This window comes from Pituophis catenifer, unplaced genomic scaffold, assembly GCF_029215685.1.
Source record: "Pituophis catenifer annectens isolate HBS135680 unplaced genomic scaffold, rPitCat1.0.hap2 SCAF_2, whole genome shotgun sequence".
Lineage (NCBI taxonomy): Eukaryota > Metazoa > Chordata > Lepidosauria > Squamata > Colubridae > Pituophis > Pituophis catenifer.
In genome coordinates, this window is record NW_027256882.1 from 260,286,261 (window position 1) to 260,307,242 (window position 20,982).

Below are 20,982 nucleotides of genomic sequence, written 5' to 3' on the forward strand. Positions count from 1 at the left end.
TGTTACAGCAATTTTTTTCCTGATTGAGACATTTTATTCCATATAGTATTTAGCATAATTGTTTTTTCTTTCTCCTTTGCTACACTCAACTGGTAGATCATTTCTACCGATATGTTAAGATGTCCATTCTTGTACGGTAATAATTTTACAATTGTTATTTTATCTTTTTATGTATTTTTCTGTTTTTCAAAATATAATAAGCTTCAGGGATAAGTTCATGATGTTGTTCAAGATATCTAAAACTCAGTTCACAACTTGGGCATGCTTTACCTCCTTTAGTCTTGTGATCCTGACCAAAAGAGTTATCCCAATGCATGTTAGAAAACCCTGTTGATTTTCTGTCTCTATCTATCTCTTAAGCAGGGAAACCTAAGTATAATCTTAATAAACGTAATGTAATATATATTATGCATGTCTATGTAATTTATTAGGTATACTGCTAGCCAGTAAACATACATTAATTTAGTAAAATAGATTCATATGTTTCATATGTAGTTCTGTAACTGCTAATGTGTGTTCAAAATACAATTAATTATCATACACACAATAAAAGGAGACATGGTATGAGATGAAAAACAAGCTCTTCTGCTATTGTGGCTTCCTTACTGCTTCAAAATTGAAATCAGTGGTGATACCATGGGAGACTTTTAAAATCCTAAAGGGAAAGTAGAGTGTTTTCTAGTGAGCTTAATTCATGCAGTGTGTGCATGTTCTGTGTTCTGTTGTGAGGATAAATAACCACCTGCATATAATCCACAGAAGACTCCACAAAAGAAAACATGACCATCGTGTTAAAAAATGCTTTTTACCTATTCTAGATATCAGTAAGCTTAATAAAAAAGAAAATGGAATATCAATTTGGAAAAAGTTAATTTTATTGACCAGTATTTCAAATCAGTTGAGTGATAACAAGCAACCATTCCCTTAACTGACAGAAGAGTTGTTCTAGTCCTGGATCCTGGATAATCTATGCTTGAATAGAGTTTTTCACTTAGGTCATTGCTGTTGTCCACAACTACAACATGGAATACATCAAGATAATGTTGCTGTGGAGCTAGCAGTGAAGATTAGTCTTCGTCTTCAACTTCAACTTCGCCTAAGTTGACTCTAAGAATCAGCATGTCAGAATTTATCTGAATGTTACTCAATTTGTCCAGAATAAGCATCTAAAAATGAACACAAGATAACACCAACAACCGTATCAGTATCTTGCCAGCAGTGAAGATAATGTAGACAAATGCATTAATGGCAAAATTTCATCTCTGAGCATTGTCTGTTATAAGTGAAATTTCTCTAACAAGGGTTGAGGGGGAACTCTTTCTTTCTGAGAGACTGTCAAAAACATCATGTGGGAAAGCAAATTCATTTGGGAACCTTTGCCAATATTATTATGATTTATTCCAGATTTGCGATGGTGGCAAATGTCTGTAGGTTGGGTATAGGATGAGGGTGGAGGTTTGTTCTCCAAGCTCGTGGATTGTTTTCTGAACATTTCATTACTAGGCTAGGTAATATCTTCAGAAGAGTTATGGGGATGTCAGTGTTAGTGTTCCTCTGTTTATAAGGGCTTCATGTGGTATAATGTTCCTCTGTGCCACACAAAGCCTTTATAAACAGAGGAACACTAATATTGATGTACCCTAAACTCCGCAGAAGATGTTACCTAGCCTGGTAATGAAATGTTTGGAAACCAACCCACAAGCTCGGAGAAAGAACCTCTACCCTTATTCCAGATTACTTATAACTGATAGAAATCTGATGCTTAAATACTTATTCTTCTTGGGCATGTAAAATATGATATAAATAATATAGATCAGAAAAACTACTCCCAATGATTTTATCAATCCATCCCTATACAGCAATTTTGGATTCAGTTATATCATTCTATGAGTTCTACATGCTACTAACAATTACCACAAGACATGCTATTTTGAAGTGATATTTGGTCAGGGGCCCATCTTAATACATTCAAAGGAATATCTTCCACTGCACAATTAATACCAATAAGATACAATACTTACCAGACTTATTTCAAGTGACTGTGTCTTCCCAAGGTAGCTTCCACTCGGCCCTGCTTTAAACCCTATGCAATGTAATATACAGTTTGAAGTTAAAGGTTAATACATTTTGCAGTCCTGCAAGAAACAGGTAACACAAATACAAAGTCAAGCTAAATTAATCTAAGTTTTTTCATAGGTAAACACCATTTATAAAACCACCCTGCAAAAAGGGAGCAGGAAGGGCTTCCACAATGAAAGGTATTAACATTTTATGTGTAATTCCATGAGTTATAAAGCTCATATTTTCTCTTTCAGCACAAATGAAAAGCAAATTATTCCAAAGCAAATAGCTTTGGTTCCAAGCTTAGTTTATGATGAAACAGAAAAGTGGTAATTTTAATCCAAACTACTGCCATTCCTGCCATCTGGAATGCCATTATTTCTCATGTCTCTTTTACAAGTTGTGCTTTAGAAAAGTTTTAAGACCTTGGCTTTATTTTCTTTTTTGTACATTTACTCAACAAATTGGCATTTCAATATTTACTTTTGTATACCGCTTTGTGTCTTCTTTTTGACTTGATATAAACCTCTTGTCATCAACATCCATTTCATGTTTTTAGCTGCAAGATTTTATTGCTGAAATTTCTAGAGCATCATCAATGGTGTTTAGAGTTCTTCTTATACATATTCTCTCATTTTTCCCCACAAGAAATGTGTTTGCAATAAAGGATTAAAAATCCAGAGGATTTTGATGTGATCATCTGTCTGTATCACTGACATTTTTGACATTTGTGGAAGAAATTAAGTTGAGAAAAATTCGTTATGATAGAAAATGCATTTGTCTTTTAAAAAATCTTAAGTATTGCCAGATTTGTTTCTTTGGCCCAATGCACTTTGAAATATGAATGAAGCATATGAAAAAAGAAGAACTGAACAACTCAGATGGTGAAAAGATTACATTATAGAATTTAGTACAATCCAACATAGAACAGATCCATGTAGACAATTTAATTAGGAGACATAACAATGAGGATCCAATTCCTCTTTCCTGTAGGCTGGAACTTATGAGCAGGAAGTGTCTTACTATTATTTTTTTAATGAAGTTCTGGGAGTCTTTTGATTGAAGAAAAGAGTAATTATAAATAATATTGTCACTATTAGGCAGTACTACTATCTAGTAGTATTAGTACTAACCTAAAATTACTGCTGCATATTTTTAAAGATATAACTCAGAGAAGCAGATAGCCAAGTTCTACTTATAAGCACCTATTACTTATTATAATTAAACAGAAATAGAAAACCAAAATACAAATAGAAAATAAAATATAAAAAGAAGATGACATTGCGAGCCTAACAAATGAAGAACTCTCCCTTTAAACTACATGGTTTAATATTTACATTAGGTTTTTACATCAATCTCCGTATATAGGACATTTCTTTCAAAAAAGTCATGTCATAAATCCCATTTTTATTTTATTTTTAGCAGCAATAAATCTGATAAAGTCGGCTGTTTGCCTTTTAATATGGAAAAAAGATGTCTTACCAGGTAATAGCCGGTGTGGTAGCCACTCATATACCAAGCTATTAACATACTTCCTAAAGCTTCATCATCATCAGGTGAATCTGAACTAAGAAGTGGAGGAGGTGGTATCAACTAGAAAAATAATGGACAAATTTATCAGCTAGGTTTAGTTTGCAATAGTGTTTCTCAAGAATGGCTGGATAAATCTGAGAGTTGGAATTCACATATCTTAAAGTATCCAAGGCAGAGAAATAGTAGTTTATACGAACAAAAAGGAAAGCACTCATCTTAGAAATAACAGTGACATTTTAACTAGACAATACAATACAAAAGTTCAGAATTAGTCACTTCAAATTTAATGTATACATTTTTATTACTGCTTATTAAATTCAGACAAACCCTTAATACAAAATTAATCAAATTAGTGAAATAAAAATTATAGTGGAACATTGTCATTTCATCACAATTCTCAACTAGAAACTCAACAGTTTATTTCTCACAACTATGACATGCCCTTTATTGCCTATCATCACTTACCGGTGGTCCTGATGGAAATGGTGGAGACCAGCCGGATAAGAAAGATGGAGGCTCAGGGAATTTTCTTCCAGCCTAGAGCAGCAAAACATCCTTAATCAGTTATACTACCATATTCATGCATGACTCAACAATCCATAACACAAACCTAGAGAAACATCAATGTGCTTTTGGGCAAACCTGTATGAGCATCAATCAAAATTATTATGATTGATTGATGCTCATACAGCACAAAGGAGGGTAGAGTACAGTAAAAAAACCCATGCCTATTGGGTTCACTGGCAATAAAGATTGGTATCTTAACTATATAGTCCAACTGATACTCTGTGTCTGCTACAGTGTTTAATGAATGCTTTGGCCCGATTTGGAGAAAAGTCTGAGGATGAAGGTTTAGTTGCCACTGTCTTTTTCCATGTGGACTGAAAACTATCCCTAATAGTTAGTGGGGCAAGATCAAGAGGAAAAACAGCAATAGTAGAGTACGGCAATTCACACTATAGCCTCCACTTTCTTGAGATCCGTTTCTAGTCTTATTTGGAGACTTGAAGGGTCAATCTTAGAAATTTGGACTGAGCAAGTTCTAATGGTGCAAAACTAGAGAATGGGCCCAGGTGGGCATAAAGTAGTTGTGCTATTGGTTTGATTTCAAATAATTTGAGTGCTACAGGAATGTAGTGGCCAACTTTTGTTTTGGCGAGTAAGTTAATGTTGAGGAGATGGCCCACCATGAAGTTGATATGCAAGCTGGAGTTAATATAGAGTAGAATGATCCACTCATTCTGAAGCCAGATAGATAGGGTTAGGAGGAATGCATTGTCTCTAGGGTTGGGAGAAGGGCACTTGTGCTGTGTGCAGAGGATGTGGTCATTGGGGCATGGGCATCAATGTTTTTCTTAGTGAACAATGTTTTTTTTTCCTTCTTACCCATGAATCCCATTTTTACCCAGTGATTTTCTGATGGTGGTGTGGCTTTAGCCAAAGTGGAAAAGACTTGCCGATCCAGGTATTTCTGGAAAGTATTTTGTGCCTTTCTAGTTTGTTTGTTTGTTTTATTAACAATGTTCTCTTGGAATGATTTTATGAGAATGGCCACTCTAAAGAACATTCACTGTTCTCCAAAATGTCTATTTTAAGGCAATGTTTATGGATGTTAACTGAACCACAAAACTTTAGAAATATTTCTATAACTTTGTTCAAATGGATAGGTTTATTTTCTAAAATCCTCAGAAATGTCTTCTGAGTGGGACATGACATGCCTTCAGAAACCATGAAGTAGGGAGTCAAATTTGTGAGATTTACATAGTGTAGATTTGGTCCAAATCAATCTGTTCACACAGCTGTCCTAGTCATTTCTTTTTAACTGAACTGCATGAAGTAGTGAGACAATTAGGTTTTCACACTGGTACACTACTTGTGGGATCATTTTGTTTATGCAGAAAAAAGTAGATGTTTATTTTTTCAGATTCTCTTTACACATCAATACAATTTACACAAAGTTCTGTTCTGATAACATTCAGAATCAAGGATTTAAAAAAATCAGAAAATCTGAGAGGGACAAATACTTCTTCAAACAACTGCGTTTATTCATATTTAAAATAACCTACTCATTTGTAGCGAGACTCTACAGACTCTGGTGGGAGTTTTTCCATTCAATATGAACAACCCAAGTATTAAACTGATAGCAAATTTTGTTTGAAAAGTTTCCAATATGTCCTTCCTCATAAAATTAGTTTCAGTGATGCATCTTAAGTTTTAATATAACTACAATTTAATTTTGTGAATACCATTGCCTAGTAAGGTAAAAGCTTTCAAACTTGCTTATAAACTTACCCTTTCTGAGCCTTGTGCTGAAGGTGATGGTGGAAGAGGAAAGTGGGAGTTCCACTGTGCTGATTTTGTAGGGTTGTGTTTGTTTTGAGGTGACCGGAAGGAAAAGTCACTTTCATCTGTTGAATATTGAGTCTCATTTTCATTCTAGAAAAATATATATTAAATTTTATGAATATGCAGCAGATATTTAAAACTATAATATACTGTACTTTTTATTTTCATTCTATTCTCTGTAAAATGTACTATTTTAAATGCAACTGTTAAAAATAATCCCTATTTCAAAGTAACCAGTAATCAGTAAAAGTGACGATAATGATAATAACCACAAAGTAGCTGGAATAGACTATGGTCACTAAATGAGGACAGGATGCATCTTTTAAGTTATATTTTTCCTATTTGGTATAAATTGTTACATTTGTGTTACCTCAGCAGCACTTTTCTCTTCATTAGTTCCCTCAGCATCCATCGGTGGTAAAAGATCTGATAACTTCTGCTCTTCCCTATTACCATATCCAGTATAAACTACTATACAAGTTCCTTTCTTCCAGTTAACTGAGATAATAGTTGCTTGGTATACATTGCCATCTTCAGACCAAACTGCGCTACATACATCATTAACTCTCCACTGCATTGAAAAGAAAAATGTTACATTAATGGTGCTTCAAATCAATTATTTCCTCACCTTACTATATATTTATTAGCTAGCTCCTGGCATAAAGGTGTGGCATTATTTTTATACAGCAAGCATTCCAAACAGTTAAAGTGGCTCTGAATTTACTAATGGATTGATGGAAGGATATAAAGTAAATCTCAATCAAGTGGAGGCTATGGAAGTGGAAGTTTTGTCCTGGTTTGGGATCTGACAGTAAACCAGATCAGCTCAAATTATACCAGTTTTAAAGAACTGTATTGTTTTAAAGATAAATGTCATAAATACCTCGTCCCTTACAAATATATATCCTATAATTTTTTTGCTCTGGGATTGCTCTAATTACTTGCTTGAACTTGTACTATGTAATTATAAAAGAAAAAACATAGTTTTAATAAGCTAGAAACACAGATTCAAATAATACGAAATGTAGAAGTCCCCAAGCAGAGACATCACCCTGCCAACAAAAATGCATATAGTCAAGGTTATGGTTTTCCCAGTTGCAATGTATGGCTGTGAAAGTTGGACCATAAGAAAGGTTGAGCGCCAAAGAATTGAGGCCTTTGAACTCTGATGCTGGAGAAGACTCCTGCGAGTCCCTTGGACTGCAAGGCAATCAAACCGGTCAGTCCTAGAGGAGATCAACCCTGACTGCTTTTTAGAAGGCCAGATCCTGAAGATGAAACTCAAATATTTTGGCCACCTAATGAGAAAGAAGGACTCACTGGAGAAGAGCCTAATGCTGGGAAAGATTGAGGGCAAAAGAAGAAGGGGACGACAGAGAACGAGGTGGCTGGATGGAGTCACTGAAGCAGTAGGCGCGAGTTTAAATGGACTCCAGAGGATGGTAGAGGACAGGAAGGCCTGGAGGAATGTTGTCCATTGGGTCGCGATGGGTCGGACAAGACTTCACAACTAACAACAACAAAAGAAGTCTCCATAAATACACTCTTTTATAACAACAGTAAACTATTTTAGTAATTGGAAAACAACTAACCTACCATAAAAGCTTAAATCTTGGCAAATACTGGATATCTCAATTTCTTTAATTTCATGTGAAATAGAATTAGATAATTGAAACTCTGTCTCCTCTGTTTCATGCCAGGGAACAATTTTTGTCTTTTTATTTTAGATTTTTAATTCCTTTTTGAAGTCCATTTAAAAATGCTTTTTTTTTCAATAAAACAATTATTAAAAATGGCTCATCTTTATTTATTTTAAATACAGTGTTCTACCATAGAACCAACAATAACCTGTTTCTGTGTTGTAGCATTATTTTTCTTTCTACTCTTATTCTTTTTATTGTTTTTTCTTTTTGTTCCAGCATTTTGTTCTGTTTTGTCCAAAGGCTCTGAACAGTCACCATTCTTTAAGGCATTCTGTGGGAGAAAGTAAAGAAATTAGTAAAAATAGACATTTCTTCAAGTTGAGCTTGATTGCTGACGTGGCAACTGGCTTTCCACTGCCTAGTTCAACCTACATCCTTGGGGTTCCTGATAAGACTTTCAGTAAAATGTGAATTAGATGCGACTCCCTTAATTTTCAAATTCATTGGTTCTGCAACCAACTGCTTATATATTCAAACCCACTATAAAACCTCATTTATAACTACTAGTCTTTTAACCGTATTGTGATTGTTTAAATTCAAAATACATATTTTAAACAATTTGAAATAATTATGTAACATATGGAATGTAATAAAACAAAACAAAAACCATAAAAAGAAACCTCTTGGGATTGTATAAGCAATTCTTCAATGACTAAGGTTGGTGATGTGAATATCATACAGGCAGATGGATTGGTTGTTTCTCTATCAAACTGCGGTTTCTAAAATGTAGTTCTTAAGGACTTCTGTTAAGCTTTCAAGTGATATGTAATTCTCAGAAAATGAGAATGTGACGTATTGGTTCAAATTTAGTTTGCTTGCTTCTACATAAATACACATGCATAAAGATGCTGCTGCATTAGAATCACAGTTCAGGCACAAGACAAATAAGTGTAATTTTGGCTATTTAACTAGAATATAATATTAAATAATAAAAGGGTCTTTAAAAATCTATATTGATTTTCTTACAAAATTTGTTACAAAATTAAATTAACCAGAATATGATTGGAGAGCCGAAAATAGCCAACCTTGGGGCTTAGTCCTGGCACATGGTTCATTTTTCCTCTCAAGATAAATAACAAGTAAAATTTAGAAAATAAAATGCCCTTGTAGATATATAAACATGTTCTTTCTGAAATGTTTTGCATTTTGAGCGCAAGTGCTTTTGTACTTTTGACTACATCTCTGCATTAGGGATAATTATTTCTTTAGAATTTTCTGTTTGGTTTCTAGCTGGTTTAATGTTTAAGAATCAAACAGTATATGATGTATACATTGCAGGAAAAATAATCCTTTTGCATTCTGAGCGCGAAATTCCATTGTGCGTTTTACCTTAAAAGATGCAACTGCTTTGTCGTAGGCTTTTATCAGCGCTGTATCATCCCATATATCAGAATCATCACTCTGTGAAAAACAATTTAAAAAAAAAAACCTGTATATTTCTGAAGAAGTTAAAACAACAACAACACAACAGCCACAACCACGAACCATGCAATGTGAATAATCTTGGCTTTCACCGGACATCACTATTACTTTGTTTCAGGAATAACTTTTTTTTATTTATTTATCCTGTCATGTTCATGTAGTGCAGTGTTTCTCGATCTTGGAAGCTTGAAGATGGGTGGACTTCAACTCCCAGAATCCCCCAGCCAGCGCTGCTGGCTGGGGGATTCTGGGAGTTGGAAGTCCACCCATCTTCAAGCTACCAAGGTTGAGAAACACTGATGTTGTGTATATTAGAGGCGGAGAGACCCTTTGAGAGAGAGCTGTATGCAAGGAAATTTCATTTTAATGTATGCCGATTAGTGTACATTCAAAGTGACAAAGTTACTCTAAGTTCTAAGTCTAATTTAGGAGCCTTGATGGAGCAGCAGACTAAAGTGCTGTTAAGCAGCACTTAGCTGCCTGCAATTACTGCGAGTTCAAATCTCACCAGGCTCAAGGTTGACTCAGCCTTCCATCCTTCCGAGGTAGGTAAAATGAGGACCCGGATTGTGGGGGAAATAAGCTGACTTTGTATAAAAAAAAAAAGAACACCGCTTGGGGGGGGGGGAGGAGAGCGAAAGCCCTATTAAAGCAGGTATATACAAAAGTATGAAGGCTATTGCTTAAAAGCATTGTAAACCGCCCTGAGTCTCCGGAGAAAGGGCGGCATATAAATCGAACTAATAAATAAATAAAATCATAACTTATTGGCATGTTGGATTCGAAGCTCTGCAGCCAAGTGGCCTCTCTATCGCGTGGAAGGGAAGAAACGGCGACTTGACACGCTTCCCTGCCCTGCAAAAAACTCTGCTCTCTTGAAATTCCGCCAAACTTCCAGCAGTTTTGCTTGGTGTCCAACGGCGGAGCTTCAGCTCCTCAAACTCGGGGCGCTTCTTCTCCCTTCTTCCCCGCATTTCGGGGAACCCGAAAGCCCCTCAGGCCAGCCCCCCCACCCCACCCCTCGGCCCCCTTTAAAAGAAGGGGCTTTATTTCCCCCGCCCCTCCTCACTGTTTCCTTTCCTTCGCTCCCACGCGGGGACAGTTTCAGAGCCGCCGGCCAGCCTCAGCGACCGTGGGTTATGGCGAAGGACCTCGAAGAGACGCCTGCCTAGAGCCGTACCTGCCCGGCGCCCCGTCTGAACAGGACCGCGTCGTCCTCTTCGCGGGAAGCCATGTGAATTTCCGAGCCCCAGTGAAAAAGCGACCTGAGGGAAGCGCCTTTCCCGAAGGCCACTTCGCGGCTACCGCCTGCCTTCCTTAGCTAAGCATCGCCTGGGAATGAGCTCCAGCCAACGAGGCTTCCACAAGCGCGGGCCGGCTTGTGCGCGGCGCAGACGCGATACCGCCCCCTACCGGTTGGGAGGCTCCGCGTCTTTCCCTCGCTAGGAGAGCGTCGCTTCGTTGGCAACGGCCGCCAACCACCGGCTCTTTTCTCAGCTGGAGGCTCAACAACACACGGGGGTAACCGCTCAGCGTTTTCCAACAAGGGGTTCTCCGGAAAGGAAGCCACGACCGACCAAATTCCCAGCCAACTGGGACAACAGCGAGTGATTTGGGGAGGCATAATCTACAGAAAGTAGCAGGCTGGGAATCAAAATCCCCGACAGATTTTCAAGAATGGTTCTCTAGCCCAGCGTTTCTCAACCTTGGGAGCTTGAAGATGGGTGGACTTCAACTCCCAGAATCCCCCAGCCAGCAGCGCTGGCTGGGGGATTCTGGAAGTTGAAGTCCATCCATCTTCAAGCTCCCAAAGTTGAGAAACACTGCTCTAGCCACAAGCATTACCCCCCCCCCCCTTTTCAATTCCTATCTCCAACGGGCTGCCAGTGTTCTCATTGGCACAGCCCATAAATTTAATCTGACAATTCTTTACCCACCGTCAGTTGGCCCATTTCTTCCTCCTTAGATTTTTTAAATCCTGCCTTTTATTACTTTTATAAATAATTATAAATTATATATGGTGAACATACCTAATACTCTTTCCTCCTCTTCCTTTTCCCAACCATCTGTGAAGTAGGTTGGGCTGAAGGAGACTGACTCGTCCAAAGTCATCCAGCTGGCTTTCATGCCTAAGGCAGACCTAGACCTCCCTGCCCGCCAGTTTCTAGCCTGGCTCAAACCTGCTTGCTTAGATCAACAGTTATGGCATGTTAAGCACACCGTACTTAATTTCACCTCTTCACAAAGTTTGCTCGTGTCAATTTGATCAGGACTCGGGACAGTACCAAGGAGCAGGATGGAGTACATGCCATTTGCTATTAATGCAATTCATTAGTACACTCAAAAAGTAAGTTTATCCCTTCCACCACCACCACCAAAGACAATGCTTTCCGTTAGCAAACAAGGATACGGTATTACATTCTTTTGACATAATACAGCAAGGGCTAAGTTACACTAAAACTAATGGCCAAAAGCTGAAGAATCTATACCTAGTATTACATACCAATGGTCAACCAACAAACATCACCTATTCCCAAATTGAGATGTGTAGTACTAGAGCTACAATATTTGAAATATCCCTCTTTACTGTTATCTACTAGTTCTTACTGCTTCAGATTTGTACTTTACTTTGCCTAATGTCAAGCCAGAAAACAAGTGGGTACTAATCCCCACTGTAATGCTGAACTTGCCATGAATTAAAAGGCTTTCCATTTTTTATACTTAAAATTTTGATACTCAAAAGTAAGGAACCATTCTTCCCAAGTGATTATTTCATTCGATGCTGCTGTATTATTTGTTCCTCGCATATTGCATTTAAAATGGCAATGCATTTTTCAGGATTCTTCTGTAATCTACATGTTGCATTTGTTTTAAAAATGACAAAAAAATATTTCAAAAATTATTAACATATATGAGATGGACCTCAAAGTTTGAATTTATAAGAATGATTGAAAGATCTTTGAAAGGTGGATGGCTCTTTAGTAATCTGCTATAGAATGCATTTACGATGAAATAGCTTTTTGGACCAAATACCTCACCCAGTGTTTCTTCTGTATTTATACAATTCTGTCTACATTAACATACAAGGTTTCATTTGAATCTTGGTGATATCATTAACAAAGCATTGTAATTTTCTTGACAGTACAACAGTCACTGCCATTGCCTTATTATGGAAAGTTTGTCAATTTCCTGGCTTGCATTCAACTTTAGGATTTTTGAGGTAGTTTTCCTAATCTGTCTTTTTTTCAACCCAGAAAAAGTTAGCCATGCACTGCCACCTACAGACAATGCCCAATGCATCCTAGTACATGCAATAAAATTAATCTTACAAGTCAGATGCCTACTTAATTATGAGGATTACACTGTTAAATTTTAGTGAATTAAATATAGTACCCCTAAATTCTTTACACAGAATATTTAAAACAATACTGAGTCTGATCAACTCGAATGATTAATGATAAAGACTGTGACAAAGACACTAATAGTAACTACATTGCTTGAAAAAAAAATTAAATTGATTTTTGTAAGTACTCTTTCCCAAAGCTCTATTTCCACTGATTACAGTGCAAAGAGCAGAAAAGAGGGCAAACGTATGAGAAATGGGGGTTATTACAACAATCCAGATGATTTCTAGATGGCAGTAAAGATATCCCATCTCTAACTTTTTGTTGTCAGCCAGCCATTGTCCAAATTTTAGCATTCCAGTAATCCTATTAAAGAAGACAAAACACATACTTATCATAGATACGAACTGACTATAAGTTGTTAGGAATATTTCTTCATTCTCAACCATTTTACAGTTGCCATATTTTCTAAAGCATCTTTCTGGAACTGAATCTGAGTAACTATAATCTACAAATTGTTTTTAATCCAGAAGGCCAATTTTTACCTAAAGTCCATTTTATCTAAAATCCAACTATTTTTAAATCCCACATAATTGAAATTTAGTAACATCACAGTAAGGACACAAGGCTAGCTCTACTTTAAGTTTTATACCAACATTTCACATTTAAATCACAACTGTACTTGTTTTAAAATTAAATCATGGCTAACAGCCATTTTCAAAATACCTACTTTGTTGCAATAAGAATTGCTTTCTATTTATTCCCTAAAATCTCTGACCTAAGAGACTGACTTATCTGTTCCTTTCAAACAATGCAATTAGTTCTTTGTACGCTCTAGCACACAGTCTTTGAAATGTTCAGAATTAAGTTAAGGTCACCCTGATTATCCTCTTTCAATTGACAAGTATGCTAATAAAATTTCATTGTTCCGAAGAAGTTGCTGTTCTCAGAAGATTCTCTTGACCTAATTCTAGTTCAGTCTGATTCTGTCCCAAGCTGAAACACAATTATGCATGTAAAATTAATTGTTCAAATAAGGTCCTTACCAACTGTGGAAATAATCTTGCACATCAATAAAGTTAAACAACCCATTCCCTGACAGCTGCACTTACAACCAAACCAAGTTTTAATCAAAAGATAATATAGTTTATATTTTAATTCAAATTAGATTTTAATTGCAATTTTACATAGAGAGAATCTTGGTTTGCAATTACTGAAGAATGGTATTAAATACTCAGATTGAAGTTAGAACACATGATGAAAGGCAAGTTATTTGTGCTAAATGTGACAAAGGATTCTCTAAATTATGTCGTATTTCCAGCAATAACTGAAAATCTATTGGAGCTTCTTGAGTACCCAATTCTGACAATATGTCATGCAATATTTTTATTGTAAAAATAATTTATGATTAACTTTACAGCTGACCTTTTACAAAGTGGAAAGCAAGTACAGATGCCTATCCTTTTAAAATATCACTTCTGAATGTAAGAGTGCTGCCATATACATTTTCCAGCTTACTTGCATATATAATAACTAATATAATCACACAAGCAATTTATTGAGCAAACATTTTAACAATAAAATACATTCTGGCTATTGCTACTGTTACTAACAGACATGCAAAGGGAAATACAACCTTAAAATCCAATTTTATTGGACCAGATACTAGTAATTCAGTCAAAGCCAAGTCAGCTGCAAATACACTATACTAAGCATACATTCTAAAATAAATGCATACCGGACAAGCAAGTAAGTAGAAGATAAACATTAACCATTTAATGGCTGGCTACTTTACAAATATGTCTTTTTAGGCCCTATATTTTGAAATGCTGCAGCATTATTAGGTCCTCTCTGTAGCCACATATTATTTTGCTCCTGCCTGATGAGTCTTCTTCTCATCCGCTGCTTTTTGCTTCTGCTGCATAATTTCAGAATCTCTGTAAAAAGGGAAAGAATAAGAAGGTCAGTTTGCGGTGCCAATTTTTACAGAGTCAGAACATCACAAATAAATCTCAGGTATTAGGCTGAACTCATCAATTTAATATCAATAAATTCAAAAAAGCAAAACATCTAGCTTTTCTGAGCACAGAAAAATTTTATGCCAGATTTGTACTATGTACAGGTAGTCCTCGACTTAGGACCACAATTGAGCCCAAAATTTCTGTTGCTAAGTGAGACATTTTTAAAGTGAGTTTTGCCCCATTTTACAACCTTTTTTGCCAGGTTAAGTAAATCACTGCTGTTATTAAATTAGTAACAGGGTCGTTAAGATCTCGCTTCCCCATTGACTTTGCTTATCAGAAAGTCCCAAAGATGCTTTTTCAAGAGGCAACTGGACTTTTTGGTTTTTCTTTGACATTTCACTTCTCATCCGAGAAGCTTCTTCAGCTCTGACTGGATGGTGGGAAATGGAAGGATTTATATTCCTTGCAGACAGCTGGTCATTTGCATTCTTTTAGTGAATCGTTAAGGGTACTTGGAGATTTATCTATGTCATCAGAGTCACCTGAGTGGTGCAAGTGGGTGTGGAGCCTTCTTGGAACTGCTGAAAGGACTGTGTTGTAGACTGGAGATAGATGATGCCATATCCCTCCCCCTCTGTTGAGAGAGGGATATTCAATTTTGACATAGATGGTCTCTTTGACCCCTCTTTCAAACCAGTGGTCCTCTGTCCAAAATGTGGATTTTGTCTTTTAAATGCAGATGGACTGCTGAATCTGGTCCTGATGAATTTGTTCTCCTATGCTGTGCCATGCATTTATGAAGTTGTTTTGTTTCCCCAATGTACAAATTTGCACAAGGCCCACTGCATTGTACTGCATATATCACGTTGCTCAGTTTATTTCTGGGTGTTTCATCCTTGAGGTGGACAAGCTTCTACCTTAGTGTATCCTTGGGTTTAAAGTGTGCATGTATGTTGTGTGGGCTGAAGATCATCCTGAGCTTTTCTGATATTCCTGCAATGTATGGAATGACAATCGTTTATTGTTCTCTGTGTTGTCTGTTATAAAGGAGTTCCTGTAGGGTCTTCTTTGAGATTTGATGAAGGCCCACTTGAAGCCAAACATTCTGAGGACTTCCTTGATGTGTTTTTGTTCCTTTTCTTTCCCATCTTTGCTGGTAGGCAGTTCAGTGGTGTAGGGTTCTGATGACTCCCATTTTGTGCTCCAATAGGTGGTGAGAATCAAAATGTAAATATTGATCTGTGTGTGGGGCTTTTCTGTAAATTTCAATGTTAGGGCTTCTGTCCTCTTTGATGTGTCTTGCAGAGTCCAGGAAGGCTAGACTAATTTCCTTATCATCTTTTGTGTGAATTTAATGTATCTGTCCACAGAGTTGATATGTTTGGTGAATGCTTCTAATTCCTGTGTTCTGATCTTGACCCAATTATCATCCACATACCTTCCCCCCCCCGAATCTCTGACTTTTATTTACAAAATAATCCGTTTCTGAGCTCCAACAATAAAGATGCAAAAAAAAAAAAAAAAAAAAAAAAAGAGGGCATTTCAGAACTTGAATTCCTTGTATTTCTTGGCTCCGGCTCGGCTGTCCTGAGGCTGTGCTTTCTCCTTCTTTTGCTTCTGTTTGGCTGCGTGCTCGGCCACCATGTCGCTAAAATCCTCCTCCTCCTCTTGAGCCTTCTGCTCTTGCACACGCTCCTCCTACTTCTGGGTCATGGCCATGGGATTGAGCTCCAACTCCTCGGGTGCCAGCGCAACTTCCACGCCTTGGATTTTGGGGACCAGCCCTTTGCGGTTCATGACTGTGGCCATGTCATAGATATGTCTGGATCCCATCATGGCACCCACAACTACATACCTATACCAGTGAGTGGGTGGAATTCCTGTGAAGGAGTCTAGGCCTTATACCAGCTGTCTGCAGGGAATATAAATCCTTCCATTCCCCACCATCTAGTCAGAGCTGAAGAAAAACCAGAAAGTCCAGTAGCCTCTTGAAAAAGCACCTTTGGGACAACCATGACTTGGATGACTGAGAATCTTCAGACATTTATCAGAAAGTCACAAAAAATGATCACATGACTCCAGGACACTTGCAACTGTCATAAATATGGGTCAGTTGCTAAGAATCTGAATTTTGATCATGTGATCAAAATGTGTGGTCATGTGAAAAATGGTCATAAGTCACTTTTTTCACTGCTGTTGTAATTTCAAACGGTCACTAAATGAAGTGTTGTAAGTCAAGGACTACCTGTATTCATGATATATGAAAGGTGTCAAAGATTATGCAAATATACCTCTGTTTCCTTTGAGAAGCTGATAAAGCGTCCTCTTTTCTTTTCCCCTTGTTGTTTTCTTGTGCTTTCTTCATATTTTTCTGGCGGGAAAGTTCACGCTGGTTCCCACCTGTAAAAGTAACAGTCCAGGTTTTAGACTAATTATTCGTAATTACATTTTCTATTAAAATACAATCCACAATATCAAATCCAGTTACCAGTGTGGCATTAAAAAGAATATCCTGGGTTCAAAAATGTCTTTTCTATGCCCAAATTACCTAAACTACAAAACTAAGTTTGGAATATTTAAGAACTGCAAACTCTTAGCAGTTGTTCTTATGAACCTATTATGCTTTTTACCCACTGTTATTTTATAGCAGTCGGAAATGCATTTAAAAACAAAATATGTCTTTAAAAATCATAAAAATGGAAGTCTTGCTCAAATAAGAAAAACAGGAAAGAATGAGTTTTGGCTAAATATATGTAACTAATTGATAAAATAATGTATGCAAAAGACTTAAGAACAAATAGCAGAGAATATTAAAACAAATATCTTAGACTTAGAATAACTTTATTGTCACTTTAAATGTAATATTTAAATTAACATATCTGCAAATTTATTTGGAATAGGAAACCAACCAGAAACCACTAGGCTTCTAATGGGATTATTAAAGGTATCAGAAAAAAAATAAGGAAAAAGCAGGGAAACTGATTGAATTACTTGCTTCTGTCTTCACTACTGAGGAAACAGAACAGATGCCAATTCTGAACTGGCGGAATGAATTGAGATGTTACATAAACATGATTAAAAAAAAAGATGAACCAACAATCAACACACGTCCAAATGATATCCACTTGAGAATTTTTAAAAGAAATGGATCTGTTCACAAATCATCTTAAACATTTTAATGTCTTTCACAGGACTAAAATATCTGGAGTGACCCTCTTAAAGGAACCGTAGGCCAATTATCCAAACATTTATTGCAGGTAAAGCAGCTGAAATATTTAAAATAAAAATAACCACACATATAGAATGAGAATAATTGGGTTATACTCCCTCTTTTTATATTCCATATAAATAAAGGAGCATTTGCTTAAGCCACTTTCCAATGTTACCTTGGGATTCACTAGATTTAAAATATGTTTTAGTCTCTTTTGCCTAAGTAATATTTCTTGCGTGTATCTATCAAGATATTTCCCTTGCTCTCTACACATAATAACACTAAAATAAACAGCAGCTATCTGGCAAGGAAGCATATGGAATTTAGTTTAAAATCGAGGGCAAGGTTTTGAAAATGCTGAACATATGAAAAATTATTGTACTTTATCTGGCATTATGAAATTTAGGAAAACCATATGCATATTTGCTGAATCTTTTTAGTACAGTTTGGTGATTAACTATGAATTTGAAACTTTAAAAAATGTACATTATTTCAATTCTACACATTGCGATCTTAGAAAAAATTTTTTCAAGTTTGAAGTACATTTTAACTGGGATGTGCTTTTTTATTTTGATCTACTTTTACAATCTATATATTGTTAGAAATCAGTCTTGAAAATAAGATTTTTTAAAATCCTATTAATTCCAGTTTTGGCCAATGCTTCTTGTAACTCTTAAAATATTTTTTAAAGTCATAGGAAAAAAAAAAAGGGGGGGGGGACGACACAATACTTTCTAGGCATACTTAATTTTAAGCAAACCTAAATTCTATCCATTTAAATAACAATTTTCTGAACTTAAAACCAATAAAATACATCAAATAAACATACTATTACAGAGAAATCTTACATTTTTATTTCTAAACTCGTTTTATAAAAATGCGCTAAAAGAAAAAAAACTAAATTAGTTTCTCTCTTAGCCTAACCTATTTTATAGCACTGGTGCAAGGATAAACAAATTACATAGGCAACAACCATGCATATAATTTTTATTTATTTATTTATTTATTTAATTTATATCCCGCCCTTCTCCCCGAAGGGACTCAGTTCCTTTAGTTCCTTAAGTGAAGAGGCACTATAATCATAAGGTATATCTGTACCATGTTTAAAAAATATGGGTCCCTGAAAAAAAATCTCCCAAGATATCAGTTCATTCAGTAAGGACTATGCATTCTGTATTTTCAAACCAGAAAATCTAAATGTACAGTATTGCACAGAAACTTCAGGTTTTTGTTATGCAAGTTTCTATGTAAAAGAAACATGAATCAAATTACTGGGTTAGCTGCGATATCCACGAAGCAGTAGAGCGGTCTAGAAGGGTTCCTTGAGTTGCGGCCCTAAACGCATAACTTCTCAGACTTCTTTCAGCTACAATCTAGCACAGGGGTCTCCAACCTTGGCAACTTTCAGCCTGGCGGACTTCAACTCCCAGAATTACCCCAGCCAGCTTTGCTGGCTGGGGAATTCTGGGAGTTGAAGTCCGCCAGGCTGAAAGTTGCCAAGGTTGGAGACCCCTGATCTAGCGGGTATATTTTATTTGCTCAGTTTGTTTATGGAATAACTGTTAAAACTTTTAACAGTTTTTAAAGCAGATCACACCAAGAACCCCACATTAGTTCAGTCGTAATTGCTATACATTCAATCGCCAACGTCTCCTTAAGGAGACACGCTAAGGGGCTTCTTTCAAATACCATACAGACATAGAGGATGGTGCTCGGTTTCTTAACAACTATTTCCAAATAGGTTCTGAAGAACACCGAGTGCCACGCGAACACCGGGCAGTTTTTCACAGCTTCCTCTCGAAGCTTTTTCGGAGCTACTTTACTGAGCCACAGGCAGATTTGAGTGTAAATTGGGTGAGGAAGGTCAGTTCACCTCGCAGACTTAAAAAGAGGGTGGCCAGGGCTCCCTTCGCCTCGAGAGCGGATAAAAAACAAAAAACGGGGAACCGAAGGACCAAAGCTGCCCTTTCTCCACACACATTTGTAGCGCCCGCCGGCGACGGTTAACAAAATCCATAATCCAGCGACGATTGCGACGCACCTCGCTATGGCTTCCACTTTATTAAATAGGTTGCTGACCCCAAAGATCGCCGCCCACCACGGAGATGCCACGAACAACAGGCGGAGAGGCGCCTCCCTCTCCGGCCTACGGCCTCCGCAAGGCCCCGTGAACTGTCCCTCTCGGCCCCTAACGGGCACCGACCCAGCTGGAGGGACCGCCTTGCCTTCCTGGTGGTGGGAGAGGGCGGTCGCGTCGAATACTTACGGGCCATGGCAAAACAATAACCCCAGCGATAACAACCGTTACGCTCGCAAGCTCCAACTCCCCACCAACCGCTCCAACTACCAGAACCTTCTCCTTGCCCCGCCCGCCCAAGTTTTTTTTATTAAGTAAGGGACCGCCCCCGTGACGTCACGCCGCACGTCTCTCCGTCCCGAACGGAGCTGTTCAGTGACGCCCTGCCTCTTATTGCGCTTGCGCAGTTCTAGAAAAGCCTCCTTTGTTTGGATGGTGACGTCTGCTTCAGCAGCTGACTCAAGTTGTAGTCCTTCGCCTAGGTCTGAATTAGTAGCTTCCAAGTTAGCTGTCACCAGTCAGGTTTCTCTTTCTTTCTTTCTTTCTTTCTTTCTTTCTTTCTTTCTTTCTTTCTTTCTTTCTTTCTTTCTTTCTTTCTTTCTTTCTTTCTTTCTTTCTTTCTTTCTTTCTTTCTTTCTTTCTTTCTTTCTTTCTTTCTTTCTTTCTTTCTTTCTTTCTTTCTCTCTTCTCTCTCTCTCTCTCTCTCTCTCTCTCTCTCTGGTTTTTTTTTGGTAACAGAATAGCATGATTCTAATAATCCAGGGTTGTTGCCATAAAAAAAAAAGCTACAAATAAATGTATATTATGGTGGGTTGCCCAGATATTTAACCTGAATTTGGCATTTTTATTCACTCAGATCCTAGTCCTTCCCATTATTATTCTTTGTTCACAACAAAGGGAAGTCACAGATGTCAGTTCTTTAACGGCTATTGGTCTTTATAAGCATTGCGTTTGTCTCAACAACCTAAAATGTTATATATTGGTGTAGTTATGTGTGGGTCCAAGTATTGTGGTCTTTTGCAAGTGACAGTTGAATGTTCTAAGTGCCATCTCAAATTTTTAGATATTGGCACCCAGTGGGTAGATAGCTACTGGGAATACAGGAACTGCTTTATGCCATAATTTTTCAGTTTTGATTTTTAGTTCTTGTTACTTAAGATCTCCAATTCTTTGTATTCTATTTTACTGTCCCCTCGTATTGCCACATCAGTTATTGATATTTTCTTTTTTAAAAACCATAGTTATGTCTTGTGTGTTATCAGCCAACTTTATCTGTATTCAGAAATCCCATCATATATTAATTAACCTGCTGCATTTTCAA

General features: G+C 37.1%; 2 protein-coding genes across 2 annotated transcripts; both read right to left on the bottom strand.

Moving 5' to 3' along the window:
* Positions 1–857: 857 nt before the first annotated feature.
* Positions 858–10,413, bottom strand: LOC139311380 (survival of motor neuron protein-like). The gene is made up of 9 exons (XM_070935810.1): positions 10,246–10,413; positions 8,973–9,044; positions 7,789–7,914; positions 6,311–6,511; positions 5,887–6,030; positions 4,060–4,131; positions 3,544–3,654; positions 2,022–2,083; positions 858–1,166 (listed from the first exon to the last, which is right to left on the bottom strand). Exons 1-8 carry the CDS (start codon positions 10,297–10,299, stop codon positions 2,027–2,029), a joined length of 837 nt encoding a protein of 278 aa, XP_070791911.1. The 5' UTR covers positions 10,300–10,413; the 3' UTR covers positions 858–1,166; positions 2,022–2,026.
* A 3,367-nt stretch (positions 10,414–13,780) lies between these two features.
* Positions 13,781–19,957, bottom strand: SERF1B (small EDRK-rich factor 1B). The gene is made up of 3 exons (XM_070935811.1): positions 19,851–19,957; positions 16,665–16,773; positions 13,781–14,346 (listed from the first exon to the last, which is right to left on the bottom strand). Exons 1-3 carry the CDS (start codon positions 19,855–19,857, stop codon positions 14,274–14,276), a joined length of 189 nt encoding a protein of 62 aa, XP_070791912.1. The 5' UTR covers positions 19,858–19,957; the 3' UTR covers positions 13,781–14,273.
* Between the last annotated feature and the right edge of the window lie 1,025 nt (positions 19,958–20,982).